At 51.3% G+C, this 15,405-nt stretch overlaps 1 protein-coding gene across 4 annotated transcripts in view; it reads right to left on the bottom strand.

The window, feature by feature from the left end:
* Positions 1-7: 7 nt before the first annotated feature.
* Positions 8-15,405, bottom strand: part of POGZ (pogo transposable element derived with ZNF domain) — a 62,193-nt gene continuing 46,795 nt past the window's right edge. For 2 of the 4 annotated variants that reach the window (XM_029580277.1, XM_029580278.1), the window contains exons 12-19: positions 13,791-13,937; positions 13,377-13,511; positions 12,939-13,144; positions 12,049-12,189; positions 11,897-11,956; positions 11,252-11,364; positions 10,783-10,807; positions 8-2,349 (exon numbers count right to left, since the gene is read on the bottom strand). In XM_029580277.1, coding sequence (XP_029436137.1) covers positions 807-2,349; positions 10,783-10,807; positions 11,252-11,364; positions 11,897-11,956; positions 12,049-12,189; positions 12,939-13,144; positions 13,377-13,511; positions 13,791-13,937 — 2,370 coding nt within the window. In that variant the 3' untranslated portion in view covers positions 8-806. The remainder of the gene's footprint in view (positions 2,350-10,782; positions 10,808-11,251; positions 11,365-11,896; positions 11,957-12,048; positions 12,190-12,938; positions 13,145-13,376; positions 13,512-13,790; positions 13,938-15,405) is intronic. The other 2 variants (XM_029580280.1, XM_029580279.1) reach the window with 2 other exon arrangements.

The raw sequence follows: 15,405 nt of genomic DNA, 5'->3' as shown, positions 1-15,405 counted from the left end.
TTATAAATCAGGTTCCCTGGCTTTATTCAGTGTTCCATGTCTGTACATTTACACATTAGTGGCTGCTGTTCCTCCTCCTCCTCCTCCTCATTAAAATTAGGTTACTGAGAACCTCATTGAAGCAAGAAGCATGGGTGCTCCCTGCTGTGTGCGGTTGAGATAAAACGCCGTTAGCTTGCTACTGTAACATACAATTTTATAAAACCCTCAATGCATGCAAGCTGTAGAAAAATGGTCTCAGCTGCCACTGAAAAATAAAAACAAATTGGACCAGCTAATACGTAGGTAGGCCAGGAAGCAGGTTTTATCCTCGAGCAGCACAGGAACTGTTTTAACACTTACATATACACACTTCAATCCCACGGGCCAGGCCTAGCCCCTTCACAAGACACCCGCTCATTCCTGGCTACTGGAAAGCAGGGTGGAGTAAAAACCATAAAAGGCCACACTAAGAAACACACAGGTACATTCTGTAATGTCTCACTTCAGGAACTGCCCTCAGACAAAACATTTTGCACAGTAAAACCAGAAAACTATGATACAGTGAGGTAAAGCAAACAAAAAAAAAATTCACCCACAGTATATTTTCAGAAAAAAACTGAAGACAGATTAAAAAAATAGCACAAAAGTTAGGCAAGGAAACATAAGAAAATATTAATGTGAGGGATAACTAGAGGTTCCTAGACCCACAGATCCCCACAGAAGCAGAATGGCCTCATTCAACTTTAAAAAACAAAAACAACAAAAAAAAAAAAAAGCAGAGATGGGGGGGAAAATCTTTCTAGAGTGTTCCTAGACCTAACTGCTCAGATTTCCATAGGTTCTAAATCATTTTCCTCAAATCCATAGAAGGATTCTGTGTCGCTGTCCGCCTCAAAGAGCTGATGTAGAACCTCTGGGTCAGCCCCTTCCTCAGTCTGGCTCTCATTGCAGGCATCAGTGTCATCCTCCTGCCCCTCGTCCAGCTTCAGCTGCTCCTCCAGCAAGCCGATCAGCTCCTCCTGCATTTCCGCGTTGCGCTTGGCGGAGTTGGCAGTGCCGTCCGGACCGGGCAGCACACTGGCCACCAGGAAGGACTGCTGGACCAGCTCGGGGTGCTCCGCGATGACCTCCAGCACCTCGGCCAGCCAGCAGAGGATCAGCTGCAGCAGGATCTCAGAGTCACAGCTGGCCTCTGCCATTTCCTGGGCCTGCTCGCGCCACTTCTTGTGCAGGAAGTTCTTGACAGTTCGTTTGATGCACACATCCAGGGGCTGGATTTTAGAGCTGCAGCCGGCAGGGACAACAGCCGGGAGCGTGCTGGTGGAGCTCAGCAGGGAGAGAACTTCCTCGGATAAATGCGTTCGGTGGCAGTCCAGCACCAGCATGCCTTTGTTACTGGGAAACTCTGTGTGCTTCTGCCAGACCCGGGATGACCACAGCTCCATCACTTCGTCATCGCTGTAACCATCCTCTTTGGCTTCCAAAAGGATGGATTCGGGGACATCTCCCATCTGGAGCAGCTGGCCCCTGAAGAAGACCAGCGTGGGCAGGAGGCTTCCGTCAGCCAGAATGGTGAGGACCACGTCGCACCAGGGCTCGCCCGTGCCCACGGTTTGCAACGCATTGTCTTTCCTCTCATCGCTGCTCAGCAGTTCCACATCGAGGAAGAGCGAGATCTCATCGATGGCTGCAATCATGGAGAGGGGCAGGTCCTGGTTGTGGATCTGGCGCTGCACAAACTCGATGAAATTCTGTGCGTTCTCCTCTGTATCCCTGGGGAGAGGGTGGGCCACAGCGACCCTGGAATGCGTACTGAGGTTATGCCTGAGCATGAACCTCACTGCCCACTCGTACGAGATCTTGAAGCCACCTTCAAGGGAGCGACCGATCTTTGTGGCTTTCTGGAAGAGTGTCTCTTCGTTCACCGGCTGCTGCTGCTCTCTCTGCGCCAGGACCCATTCTGCCAGCTTCTCCTCGGCTTCTGCACCCAGGTATTTGCCCTCGGACAGGCTCTCTAGGTTCTCTTCCTGGAAGGCTTGGAAGCGCCGCAACCAGCGCCGGATGCGTCTGGGAGGGTTGTGGAAATGCTCAGCTGCCTGCTGGATGCTACAGCAGAGGGCAAAGAGCACCACCCGCAGCTTCTTCAGAGACAGCTGCTCGCTTCGGCTGGGGGGCTCCAGCTGCCTTGCCTGGGGCTCCTCTTCCACTTGTTCATCCACATCGATGGTCTCGCTCTCGGGGGCCTGGAGGGACAGCTCTGGCTGTGGCTCCTCGCTCGCTGATGCCACAGGAGGAGGCGGTTTCTCCACAACAGCTTGGTTCAGGGAGTGTGTGTTGTTCAGGCTCTGTTCCTGGAACTGGCTATTCCTTTAAAAAAGAGCAAAACAAACAGTTTTATTGTTTGAGGCTTCCTGGTAACTGTCGACTACATTTTCTCTCTAAGGCAGAAACCTGGCATCCTGCTTACCAGCACTATCAACTTTAATTAAAGAAAATAAATAGTAAACAGATGGCTCTATTCTTTGCAGTTCTGTAAGATACACAATGCAGCCCAAGCCTGCTGCAAAAAGTACCTGGGACCTTACAATTCTCTTCAAGGGTCTTACTATCATTTTCACACACAACCCAGCAATAGCAAGGCCCCTAAAGAGAGGATTTCCTAGATTGTAGCCAGCTGGACTCAGGACCAGTGGGTTATATGCTCTCCTGCCAGCAGATGGAGACTGAGTCAGGTTTCAAAGCTGAAGTCACCCTAGATACTCCCCTGCAGTGACCTCAGCCCTTCAGTATTTCTCCGGCTCCAGCAGAGAGGAGGACGTGCTTTCCCTATGGGGATCACTGTACTTTTTGGGAGAAAAAAAATTCTACTTAAATTGGAGAAAAGACTGAGCCCAGCTGTCCTGCGGTGATACCTAATGGCCCCTCCCCCAATTGAGAATTTCTGAGATCCCTCAGAGGTGTGCTTTAAGAACATAAGAAAATGCCATACTGGGTCAGACCACGGGTCCATCAAGCCCAGCATCCTGTTTCCAACAGTGGCCAATCCAGGCCATAAGAACCTGGCAAGTACCCAAACACTAAGGGGTAGATTTTCAAACAAGGCGCGTTGGCGTACTTTTGTTGGCGCTCCAGGCGCCAACAAAAGTACGCGGGATTTTAGTAGATACGCGCGGAGCTGCGCGTATCCGCTAAAATCCTGGATCGGCGTGCGCAAGGCTATCAATTACGTATAGCCGGCGCGCGCCGAGCCGCGCAGCCGACCCCCGTTCCCTCCAAGGCCACTCCGAAATCAGGAGCGGCCTCGGAGGGAATCCTCTAACGCCCTCCCCTCACCTTCCCCTCCCTTCCTCTACCTAACCCACCCCCCCGGCCCTGTCTAAACCCCCCCCATACCTTTGTCGGGGGATTTACGCCTCCCGGAGGGCGACGTAAATCCCCGCGCGCCGGGACGCGACCTGGGGGCGGGTACGGAGGGCGCGGCCACGCCCCCGGACCCACCTCCAAAACGCTGCCGACACGCCCCCTAAACGCCGCGACGACCGGGCCCGCCCCCGACACGCCCCCCTTGGAGAACCCCAGGACTTACGCGAGTCCCGGGGTCTGCGCGCGCCGGTGAGCCTATGTAAAATAGGCTCACCTGCGCGCAGGGTCCTGCTCGCCTAAATCCGCCCGGATTTGGGCGGATTTAGGCGAGCAGGGCTCTTAAAATCCGCCCCTAAGTCTATTCCATGTAACCATTGCTAATGGCAGTGGCTATTCTCTAAGTGAACTTAATAGCAGGTAATGGACTTCTCCTCCAAGAACTTATCCAATCCTTTTTTAAACACAGCTATACTAACTGCACTAACCACATCCTCTGGCAACAAATTCCAGAGTTTAATTGTGCGTTGAGTAAAAAAGAACTTTCTCTGATTAGTTTTAAATGTACCCCATGCTAACTTCATGGAGTGCCCCCTAGTCCTTCTACTATCCGAAAGAGTAAATAACCGATTCACATCTACCCGTTCTAGACCTCTCATGATTTTAAACATCTCTATCATCAGCCGTCTCTTCTCCAAGCTGAAAAGTCCTAACCTCTTTAGTCTTTCCTCCTAGGGGAGCCGCGAGGGAACCAGCTGTTCTTAACACGAGAAACAGGCAAGGTTTAAAGCTGCGGGAAGCGGGAAAAACCTCCGCTTCAGCCTGTTCTTCCTCACGCTCACCAGGTTAGTGGCTGTAAGAAGCGGTTGAGCAGCCCTTGGTGGGCTAGGTCCCGCATTAGGCACACCTCATGGTCAGCCTCATCGGCGCCATCTTGCGCACGTTTGTGTTGGATGGCCCTACATAGGACATCGGTACACGCAGGATACGGCCAATGCGTACTTACGCGCACAACTCCGAAAGCACTGCGTGAACTTAAGCGCGCAAAGTCGTAAGCGCATACAGGAAAAGTTGAGTGCAGGGACCGAGCATGCACTTCGCCGCGCCCCATCTAGGCGCTCTAAATTTGTGCGCATATAGTCTAAGCACAAGCCGACTGGAACAGTTACCGCCATCAATGGCATCGGCAACCAAGAAACCTAAGCGCCTTGCTCTCTGTGCTGCTTGTCGTATTAAGGCTTCTCAGCTTGACCTGAATTCCAATCTGTGTCAGCACTGACATAGTCCAAGGAGAGTTGGCTTCCTCGGATTTTACTAAGCCCGGATCCTCCCATTCAGAGGATTGGTTAGCCACAGTCTTAACTGGAAGTACCCAAGATCTGAGTACCCCCAGGACCAGGCCGTCCATGGGACAGGGAAATTCAGCGGCACCTACCCCAGTACTTCCTGGGCTAGGCATGGGCCCGGCCGCCTTCTCTTGGATGAAATTATTTTTCCAGGGCCTTCATGCCTTCGTACAGGTGCAGTCTGCTACCTCACTAGCCCGTTTGGATAGACACTCAACCATTATGCCCTCCCTCTCCCACCAGACCTCAAGGCATGCTTTGCCTCACTAGGGGTATCCCTAGCAGGGACCCGGACAACATGGAGGAGGATCCAGATTGCTTGGTCCAGTCTGATTTCCCTACGGAAAGCCTCTTGCTACTTCCAACTACTGGAAGCCATCCAGGAGTTGATTGACCTGGATTGGGGGCGCCCCAGAAGCAAGTTTTAATACGGGGGACGAGCGTTAGAAGCTCTATACTCACTGGATCTGGCAGTGAGAGGGCATTTGGTGGATGTGCTGGTCTGCGCTGCCTTGGAGCGAACTCTCCCAATGGCGAGGAGTGGTCTTGAAGGATGTGCATAATAGTCAGATGGAATCCATCCTTAAACAAGCCTTTGATGCGACAGCAATGACCTTAGTGATTGCTTCTTCCCTGTACGTACCAGGATCAGTCCAGACAGTGGGTTATGTCCCCTTCCAGCAGATGGCGTCAGAGAGAACTTTGAAGGATGCTTCCTTATAAGGTAGTGCACCCTCTACTAATCCTCAGTATTCTCTTGACTCCAGCAGATGACAGTGGTGGCTTTCGTTCCCCACTGAGATGACTAGAAAGCTATTTTAGGAATTTTTTCTATTTTCCTCAGCTTTCCTTTCTTTTGGATGGATCAAGTCTAATTTAAAAAAAAAAATTTTTTTTGAGTTTGAGGGAATTATTTGGAGAGCTTTCCTGTAGCCTCCGCTCCTGTTTTAGTGGGAGCATTCTATTGCTTGCAGGCAGTACTATTTGCAGCTCTCCCCACCTCTGCCATCTCTGTTGTCGGGGTAAGTTTGCTTTGATTTCCTTTTGACAGGTTATTTCCTCTCTCCGGGGTGCAAGTCTGTGGTGCCGACCTCTCCCCCTGTGGCTGCTATCCGACCCGCTGCCCCTGAGATGCCGTTTTCCTCGGGGCAGCCGGCACAGAGAGGCGTTATTCCTCTGTGCCTCTATCTGTGGGTCGCTGAGCGATAGAGAGCAGCACTGAAGCGGAGGCTATTACCCGCTTCTTCCAGCCACGAACCTGGTGAGCGTGAGGAAGAACAGGCTGAAGTGGAGGTTTTTCCCGCTGCTTTAAACCTTGCCTGTTTCTCGTGTTAAGAACAGCTGGTTCCCTCGCAGCTCCATCGGGGTTCCCCATGCCTCGTTCATCCAGGTGCCGCGCTTGTGGAGAGCCCGGGTCGAGGTTCTCCCTCTCGACCGCCGGGCCGCTCTGGTTCTCGTCCTCTGGTGCGCCTCAACGCTCAGGGGCCGGCCCCGATCCCGCTGACCGCAGGAACGGTGGCCATTTTGTCTCTAGACTCGGCTGCTCCAGCGCTAACAGGAGAAGAGCAGGATGCTCCTTTTTCATCTCAGCCGCTGGTTTTGACACCTGTTCCACCTCTGGAGCCTTTTCCTCCGTCAGGGGATCTTCCCACTCTTCCTCCATCGAGGCCATCTCAGTTTTCCATGGATTTTGTTCTCCTGCTTCACAGAATGGGCCAGCACCAGGAATTTTTGGCGGGACCTCCTCCTCCTAAGGTACCCAGAATGGCTGATTCCACTGAGGTCTTGGGAAATGCCCAGACCATGGGAGAGTGCCCAAGAGTCAGCGGTCCCGGGACCAGGGGTACCTCCGACCACCTCAAGCGCTCAGAGGGTCCATTTGGTACACCCGTCTGTGTGTGTGTGGGGGGGGGGGGGTCTGTTCCTCAGCAGGACCTGGATCCGGATGACCCTTCAACTACGGCTCAGTTGGAAGGGGATGAACCTAGAGTCCTGCGGATCTTCCAGAGGGATGAGCTGGACTCCCTCATTCCACATATCCTACAGGAATTGGACACTGAGGCCCCTCAGGACGCGCCTGAGCCTAATGCAGCAGCGAAGAAAGGGGACCCCCTTCTGGCTGGTCTACGTCCGCTGTGTAGGTCCTTTCCTTCCCAGCCCACGTTCCATCAACTGTTATCCAGGGAATGGGATTCTCCGGAGACCTCCCTCAAGGTCGGCAGAGCCATGGATAAGCTATATCCTCTCCCGGATGATTTCCTGGAGCTTAAGGTTCCCAAAGTAGATTCTGCTGTCTCAGCGGTGACTAAAAGAACTACCGTTCCAGTAACGGGTGATGCAGCCTTGCGAGATCTTAAAGAACGAAAGCTGGAAGTTTGTTAAGAGAATTTTTGAGGTGTCCGCACGGACATTTGTAGTTCCTTCACTCAGCTGCAGGCCTCCGCTGGCTTCAACAGCTGCTCAGCTCCCAGGAGTTGCCTCCTGAGGAAGCACTTCAGGCAGACCACCTAGAGGCCATCATAGCATATGGAGCAGACTCCCTATATGACATTCTGAGAGTATTGGCCAGATCTATGGTTGCTGCAGTCTTGGCTAAACACCTTCTCTGGCTTTGCAACTGGTCGGCGATTCTTCTTCCAAGTCACAGCTGGGATCCCTACCCTTCAAGGGCAAGCTACTATTTGGGGAGGATCTGGACCAGATTATCAAGTCCCTCGGAGAGAATAAGGTACACAAACTGCCAGAGGATCGCCCTCGTTCTTCTAAGTCTTTTAATTCCACTAAAAGCTGATTCAGGAATCAACGTTGTTTCCGCCAGGCAAGGACTGCAGCTCCTAGTCAGCCATCCTCTCTCGATCTCAATCCTGGACTCAGTCCTTTCATGCTCGAAGACAGCCCCGCTCTGGTCCGGCCCAGGGGACGTCCTCCAAGTCTTCACAATGAAGCTATGCCGGCCCACTCCCCGATCCCCAGGATAGGGGGACGTCTCTCCCTTTTCTACGAGGAGTGGGTCAACATCACGTCAGATCAGTGGGTCCTGGATATTCTAAGACACGGCTACGCGTTAGAATTTGCTCGGTCGCTAAGAGACAGGTTCCTCTTCTATCCATGTGGCCCAGTCCAAACAACTCATAGTCTGGCAGACACTCGACAGGCTTCTGGCTCTCGGAGCGATTCGTCCGGTCCGGTCCCCCCCGGAAGTCGGCCGGGGACATTATTCGGTATACTTCGTAGTCCCCAAGAAGGAAAGTTCCTTCCGCCCGATCTTGGATCTCAAGATGGTCAACAGGGCCCTCAAGATTCCCCAATTTCGGATGGAAACCTTGCGCTCCGTGATAGCGGCAGTACCCGCTGGAGACTTTTTGGCCTCCCTGAATCTGATGGAAGCTTATCTACACATTCCCATCCTCCAAGCGCACCAGCGTTTTCTGCGATTCAAGATTCTGGACAGCATTTCCAGTTCCAGGCTCTACCCTTTGATCTTGCGACCGCTCCTCGAACCTTCACGAAGGAGATAGTAGTAACTGCCGCTCTCCGGAGGGAGGGAGTCTTGGTGCATCCATACTGGACGACTGGCTCATTCGGGCAAAAGTCCTCAGCCCAATGCCACCGGGAAGTCGACAAGTTGTTGACGCTTCTTCACTCCCTCGGTTGGGTGGTCAATTTCGCCAAGAGCAGCCTTTCTCCATCTCAGTCTCTGGACTTCCTGGGGGCGCATTTCGACACAGCGCTGGGCAAGGTGACTCTGCCCCCGGACAGGGCTCATACACTCAGCTCAGATACAGAGATTCATCGGTCTCTCGCTTCCAACGGCGTGGGATTACCTCCAGGCCCTGGGATCCATAGCTTCCACCATCGATCTGGTCCCCTGGGCGTTTGCACATATGCGTCCCTTACAGCACGCCTTGCTCTCCCGCTGGAAGCCGGTGTCTCGGGACTTCCACGCCATCCTTCTCTCCCGCAGGGAGCCAAGGACAGTCTCTCGTGGTGGTTCAATCTGACTCATCTGCTCCAGAGTTTCCTTTGGACATCCTGAAATGGGTAATCGTCACGACGGATGCCAGTATCTCTGGCTGGGGAGCCGTGTGTCAGATGAGTTCTGCGCAAGGGAAGTGGACGCCGTCCCAAGCAACTTGGCCGATAAATTGCTTGGCGACCAGAGCAGTGTGTCTGGCATTGAAACGCTTCCTACCCCTCGTCCATCATCGTGCAGTCCGAATACTCTGACAATGCGACCACTGTGGCCTACATCAATCGCCAAGGGGGCACGAGGAGCTGGTGTGTCTCTCGGGAGACAGGTTGATGGCGCAGGCAGAGACTCATCTCTCCCACCTAGCGGCTTCCCACATCGCAGGCGTAGACAGCGTTCAAGCCGACTTTCTCAGTCATCAAAATCTAGATCCCGGAGAGTGGGAACTCAGAGGAGGCAGTGAATCTCCTGTTCCTCAGCTGGGGGACCCCCTGTCTGTCTCTAATTGCAACCTCCTGGAATGCCAAGGCAGCTCTTCAGTCGCAGAAGAGAGTGTGGCACAGAGGGAGTAGATGCCTTAGTCCTCCCCTGGCCCCGTCACATTCTCCTCTACGTATTTCCCCCTTGGCCTCTGGTAGGCAAGGTGCTCCGGAGAATAGAGTCCCACCAGGGTCTGGTAATGCTGGTGGCGCCTGAATGGCCCCGTCAGCTGTGGTTTGCAGACTTGATCAACCTTGCAGTGGACGGACCTCTTCGTCTGGGTCACCTTCCACGCTTGCTGCATCTTTCGGCCAGGCCAATTGCTTCTGTCTTGCGGCCTGGCTTTTGAGAAGGACCGGCTGAGATGGTCTCTGTCCTGTCGGAGTTGTTAGTCCAAGAGGAGCAAGTTTGGGTTAAAGTTCGGTCCGAATCCTTTGACACCTCACCCTTGGAATGAGGAGATAAGAGGTTGACTGTCCGGCTACCGAACGAAAGCCCACCTCTGAGGGATCTCGGAAATGGCCTCAGGAATTCTCAACTGGGGGAGGGACCCATTATGTATCACTGCAGGAGAGCGGGGCTCGAGCTTTCTCCAATTTGAAGGTAAGCCTACTGTGTTCCCAATAGGGAAGGCACAATCCACATCTGCTAGGAGATACTGAATGGCTGAGGTCACTGCAGGGGTGTATCTAGGGTGACGTCAGCTTTGAAACTTGACTCCGTCTCCATCTGCTGGCAGGGGAGCCTAACCCATTGGTCCTGAGTCCATGTGGCTACATGCTAGGAAAACACTATATCCACTGGCTCACCTTTATCCACTTGTTTGCTACATTTTTTGAAGAGATTAATAAAGTGTGAGGCAAAACTTTCCTTGTGTAAATATATGCTGGCTGTGTCCCACTAAGGTATGCCTTTCTGTGATTTTTTTTTCTTTAAAATATTTTCTATGATTTTTCCTGGCACTAAATTCAGGCTCTCCGATCTATAGTTTCCCACATCCCTTTTAAAAAGCAGTGACACATTGGCCACGCTTCAATCTTCAGGCACAATGGATGATTTTAATGATAGTTTACAGATTACTATTAAGATCTGAAATTTCATTGAGTTCTTTCAGAACTCTGGGATGTAAGCCATCTGGGTCCAGGTGATTTGCTACTCTTTAGTTTGTCAGTGTGCGCTATTACAGCATCCAGGTTCACCATGATTTGTTGCAGGTCTTCAAAATCACTGCCATTAAATTCAGTTTCCTGCACAGGTATCCTACTTCCACCCCCTCACACCCAATACCTTAACAGGGCCCCTAGACAGAGGAACTTCCTATGCACCACCATCCCTCCCACCTAAACATAGGATGGCAGCTCCTAAAGAATATTCTGCCCCCACAGCCTCATACTACAGTGGTAACCTGCACTCCTCATTCTTCCCCCACACTAACATGGCAGCTGGGTTCCTCAAAAGAAAAGGATCTTGCACCCCTAACCCAGACACGGCAAAGCAGCTGGGACTGTGAAGGAAAGGGTAACATGGCTCCCTCTTGTCCAGAGGCTACGAGTTCCTAACATACAGGCCCCAACCCCTTACAAAATGAGGAGAGACTCTGACACAGGACAGAGTCTAATTAGAAATCTGTTGAAATAAACTTACCTCGAATAGGAAACCTTGGAAGGACCTGGAAACAAGCAAACAGAAATTACTATCACCAGCACAGCAAACCATCTCCCACTGAATGCAATGCTCCTGAGTACATGCCTTGAGGCTAGGCAAGAGAGCTCTGGCCATGTTACCTGGTATACTTCTCTCCTGGGGGTGGCCAGTTAGCTTCCTACTGGCCTTAAGGTGATTTCAGCACAGAAGAGGAGAGAAAATGACACTCACCCGTAGGATAAGTCTATTTCTCATCCTGTCTGTGCTAAGGGCAGTGTCCTTCGCATCCCTTCTAAGCCTACACCAATGCCCTGTCCCTGGCTGCCCACCTAATGCCTAGTAATGCATTATAATACTTCAGTTCAGGAGCCTGCGATGGTAACATGCCCAAAGGCTTAAATACTGCAGTAGGGAAACCTGTGCTGGCTGGGAGACCCCAAATTCTTTCAGATAAAGGCAGAGCGCTTACCTGGGAACATGACTGTGCTGAATTTGTGGGAGGGGTTGAAAACCAAGTGTTTGGCCATTGCATCTCCTATCCTGGTTACGAAGAGGCAGGAAGAACACGCCAAGGTCACTCCGCTGCAGAGAGGGAGCAGATGTGTTACTAGGCACATCGTGTCTAACCATTCAACAATGGGAAGGGGCATTTTAACCCACAAGCTAGCAAACAGAAATCCTTAATAATTTTGCATTTCGATAAGATCTCATTATGAAGCAGTTTCTAGCTGTTTACAATCCGTGCTCATTTTATCCATCTCAGGAGGAGGAGGGAAAGGTGGAGTTTTGGACCTGTGAGCCTCAGCTTTTTCTGAACGAGTGATCCCTCAGTCTCCTGTTACCATCCTTTGCTTCTCAGGATCCACAGTGTTCTCTGGCAGACAGCAGCCCCTGCTGGCAGGAATGGGCTTTGCCCCCCCAACTGTGCAGTGGCCCAGTGCCCACTGCAAGCAATTCCAACTCCCCATTCCAGGCCAGTGAAAGGATCATAACTGCACAGCCTATCCTGCTTCCTTATGCATCTATGCATACAGTTTCAATAACGCCCAGGACAGGCCGATAGGAGACTCCTGATTCTGTCCAGCAGGAGCGGCTTTTCTCTGTGCAGTCTTACCTCGCGCTTGCACTTTTAAACAATGCCAGGTATTTCGGGCTCTTGCGAGGTACATGATTACTGGAAAACAGAAAAGGAAGTCGTTAAGTTTTCGGTCCTTCAAGAGATGGGACACAGCTAGAGCGTTTAGGGAGGGCTGCCGGCATACGCACTTGATCATATGGTTGGCGTAAGCTCTGGAGCAGCAAGTGCTATATCGGCACAAGGAGCAGTGCACGTATGTCGGGAAGTGGTTCTGAAAGTCCGGGATTTCAAAGCTGCACTCCAGACAGGTCTGCCTGCCCATGCTGCTCCTGCAAGGCAGAAAGTGGCACACAAATGAATCTTCCTTTCCCTGCAGGTTCCATAAAGCCTACACCATGCACTCTACATATTCAACTTTTCTTTTAAACTCTGAGGCCAATATTCCAAAACAAAAAGCCGAGCTCCTAAACCGGGCACCAGAACACATCAACTTAGGGGCCTGGTGACATCAGGAACTCAGCCCCAGTCAATGATGAAAGGTTCCTAACTGCCAAAGTTGGACTCCTGAAGCCTTTGAAAGATGGCTTCCCTCCTGGCTCATTTTGGCCAGAAGTTCCCCCGCTGACATCAGCCAAAGCTGACGTGTGACGTGCACTTCTTCACACCACCACATCCGTGTTTCCTGGCAAATCTCTGCGTGCCGTGGTGCTAGTAATATGCGCACAGCAAGCTTTTCTGAATGAAAGCTACAGGGCGATTGGGTGGGGTGAGGCTCCTTTCCCAAGTCACATATAACTAGACCCCCCTCCCTCTAGTGTAAGCGGATTAAGGCACTGCAGGAATGTCTTATTTATATATAAATGGAGATAATATGAGCTGGGTGGATTTTTCAGCATCATGGCACTGTAAAAGGAACACTTTTGGCAGAGGTGCTTCATAAAAAGCAGACAGAGGCCCCAGGAGATAAGAGGGGCTCTTGGTGGCAGAGCAAGGGTTACTCTACACCTGGCACGGTATAAACCTTTCACTGCAGTAAGACAGTGCCACACACAAGGTTAACTGCAATTTCTTTAATAACCTTTTAGACTGAAACTTAGCAAGTAGTTCTGACATTTTCTTGACGGCTCTCTTCTGGTTGTTTCGTTGGATGGAGGGGTAGAGGAAGATGGGCTGGGAGTCAGACGAGGCTGGTGCTGGAGCCTCTTCCTGCACTGGTACTGGCGGGGTCTCGGCTGTTGTCAGGGGCACTGTCCGTGCCTGTCCCCGTGAAGCCCGAATTGTCACCTAAGCAAAAACAAGACGGATCTTCAGTGGGCCGCCATTCACACAGTGCAGGACGCCTGCATAAGGTTCCCGTAGAAGGAAACTCCTTTACCAGAGCCCCCCTAGGCTTCTATTTGCGACTGTGTCATCTTGGATTCCACAAACACAGAAGGCTAGAGCCAGTTCATCCTGTGCACTGGCTGGGAGTCCTACCCTAGGCAAGCAGGCAGGCAGGCAGGCAAAATCCTCTTACCTTTGTCCCTGGCTTCAGTCCCTCCAACTGTTTGGGCTTCCGGAAAGTTTTATGATGTTGGAGTTTGTGTTCAATCTTATCCTTTGCAAAGAGGAACTGCAGACGGCACTTATTACAGTGATAAATGTTCTTCTTCTGGGCCAAAAGAGACAATATCAGCAGGGGAGGGAGGAGAGAGAGAGAGAGCAGGTGTGAGTCCCTTTAATGCAGAGGGGAAATTAGAAATTACAAAAAAATTAAATAAACACACAGAGAGGACTACTCTCCTCTCCCTGCCCCGATCCAGCCCTCCTAGCACATAAGGCATGTATATATAGCTTTTGAAAAGATGGCCCTAGAATCTGATTTACATAACAAGTGATGCCTGAAAGTCCCAAATTCTGCTCAACGGGGGACCAGAAAACTCTCCCTCACCTGATGCCGCATGAAATGCTGCTGGAAAGCATTCCCATTCTTAAAGACCTTCAGACAGTATGGGCAGAGGAGATGCCGGGTGTTCTCGTGGGTGAATCGGAAATGGCTGTCCACCTCCGAGTAGCGGGAGGACCGGTATTGACACACCTGCAGGGTGAGAGTAGAGCAGTGGCACACATTAGAGCGGGCTGCTGCTTGGCCGGCCTCCCCACATCTCTTACCCTTTTATTCTTCTGAAGCCACATGAGTCTCAACATGAAAACTATTTATTTATAGCACTGCACCCCCAAGCAGGACCTAAGAGCACCTCACAGTTACTGCACTGAGCACCAGACAGGCAACCATCTCGATGGCAGGCCTGAAAAAGGACCTGATAGTTTTTGTTCCTGAAATACTACAGATCTGTCCAGACAAGTGGATTCTGCATCCCTACCAGCAGATGGAGGCAGAGAATAAAAACTTTGAGGCACTGCTACTGAACAGAGTGTCACCTGCATACCTTCAGTATTGACCTGTACTCAAGCTCACAGATCCAGAAAACAAAAAAGTCTGAAGCCAACATATGGACAAACTGTAAAGTTCTTTGAAAAAAAATTATATCGACTGTCAGGAAATTCAGTCTTTCGGCAGCAACAGGGAGGGTCTCTGGACTGATCTGTGGTATGACATGAACGAAAATTAGCAGGTAAGAACCAGTTTTCCTTTCCTGTTCATACCCAGATCAGTCAAGACAAGTGGGATGTACCCAATCACCCCTAAATGGGTGGGAACCCAAAAGACCCGCACGAAGCACACTCTCAAACAACGCATCCTCCTGCGTCTCCATGTCCAAATGGTAATGCCTGGTGAAAGTACGAAGAGAGGACCATACCGCCACTCTACAAATCCCTTGAGGTGATGGTAACTGACACTCTGCCCAAGAGGTCACCTGCACCCTAGTAGAATGCGCTTTCAGACCCACTAGATCAGGCGACCCTTACAAATATAAGCAAAGCAAATGGCCTCCTTCAGCCAATGAGAAATCGTGGCCTTTGAGGCCTTGTCTCCTTTCTTCGAGCCACCGAACACAAAAAGGTGATCTGACTGCCAAAAAGAATTAGTGACCTACAAATACTGCAACAGAGTCCATCGCACATCTAAAAGATGCAACTCTCTTTCCTGCGGGGAATCCTTAGACCACTCCGGAAAGGCCAGCAGCTCCACCGTCTGATTCACATGAAAAGTGGACACCACCTTTGGCAAGAAAGAGGGGACCATTTGTAAAGTGACCTCGTCATTAGAAATACACAGAAAAGAGTCTCTTCACGACAGTGACTGCAATTCTGAAATCCACCCAGCAGAACATATGGCCTCCAGAAACAGTCTTCAATGTCAGGTCCTTCAACATCCCCAAGCTCAAAAAGCGCACCAGAGAGCACTCACAAAACTAAATTTAGGTTCCAATCCGGACACAACATGCCACCAATGTTTGACTTCCTTCAGGAATCAAACCACATCAGGATGAGCAGCCAAGGACCTCCGCTGCAACTTGCCCCTAAAGGAACCCAAAACAGATAACTGAACACGGAGGGAGCTATAGACCAAACCTTTAGACAATCCCTCCTGCAAAAAGGCT

Source organism: Rhinatrema bivittatum, chromosome 16 (assembly GCF_901001135.1).
Source record: "Rhinatrema bivittatum chromosome 16, aRhiBiv1.1, whole genome shotgun sequence".
Taxonomy (NCBI): Eukaryota; Metazoa; Chordata; class Amphibia; order Gymnophiona; family Rhinatrematidae; genus Rhinatrema; species Rhinatrema bivittatum.
Note: the sequence above shows the minus strand (reverse complement) of the source record. Positions and strands in the feature narration are given on the sequence as shown.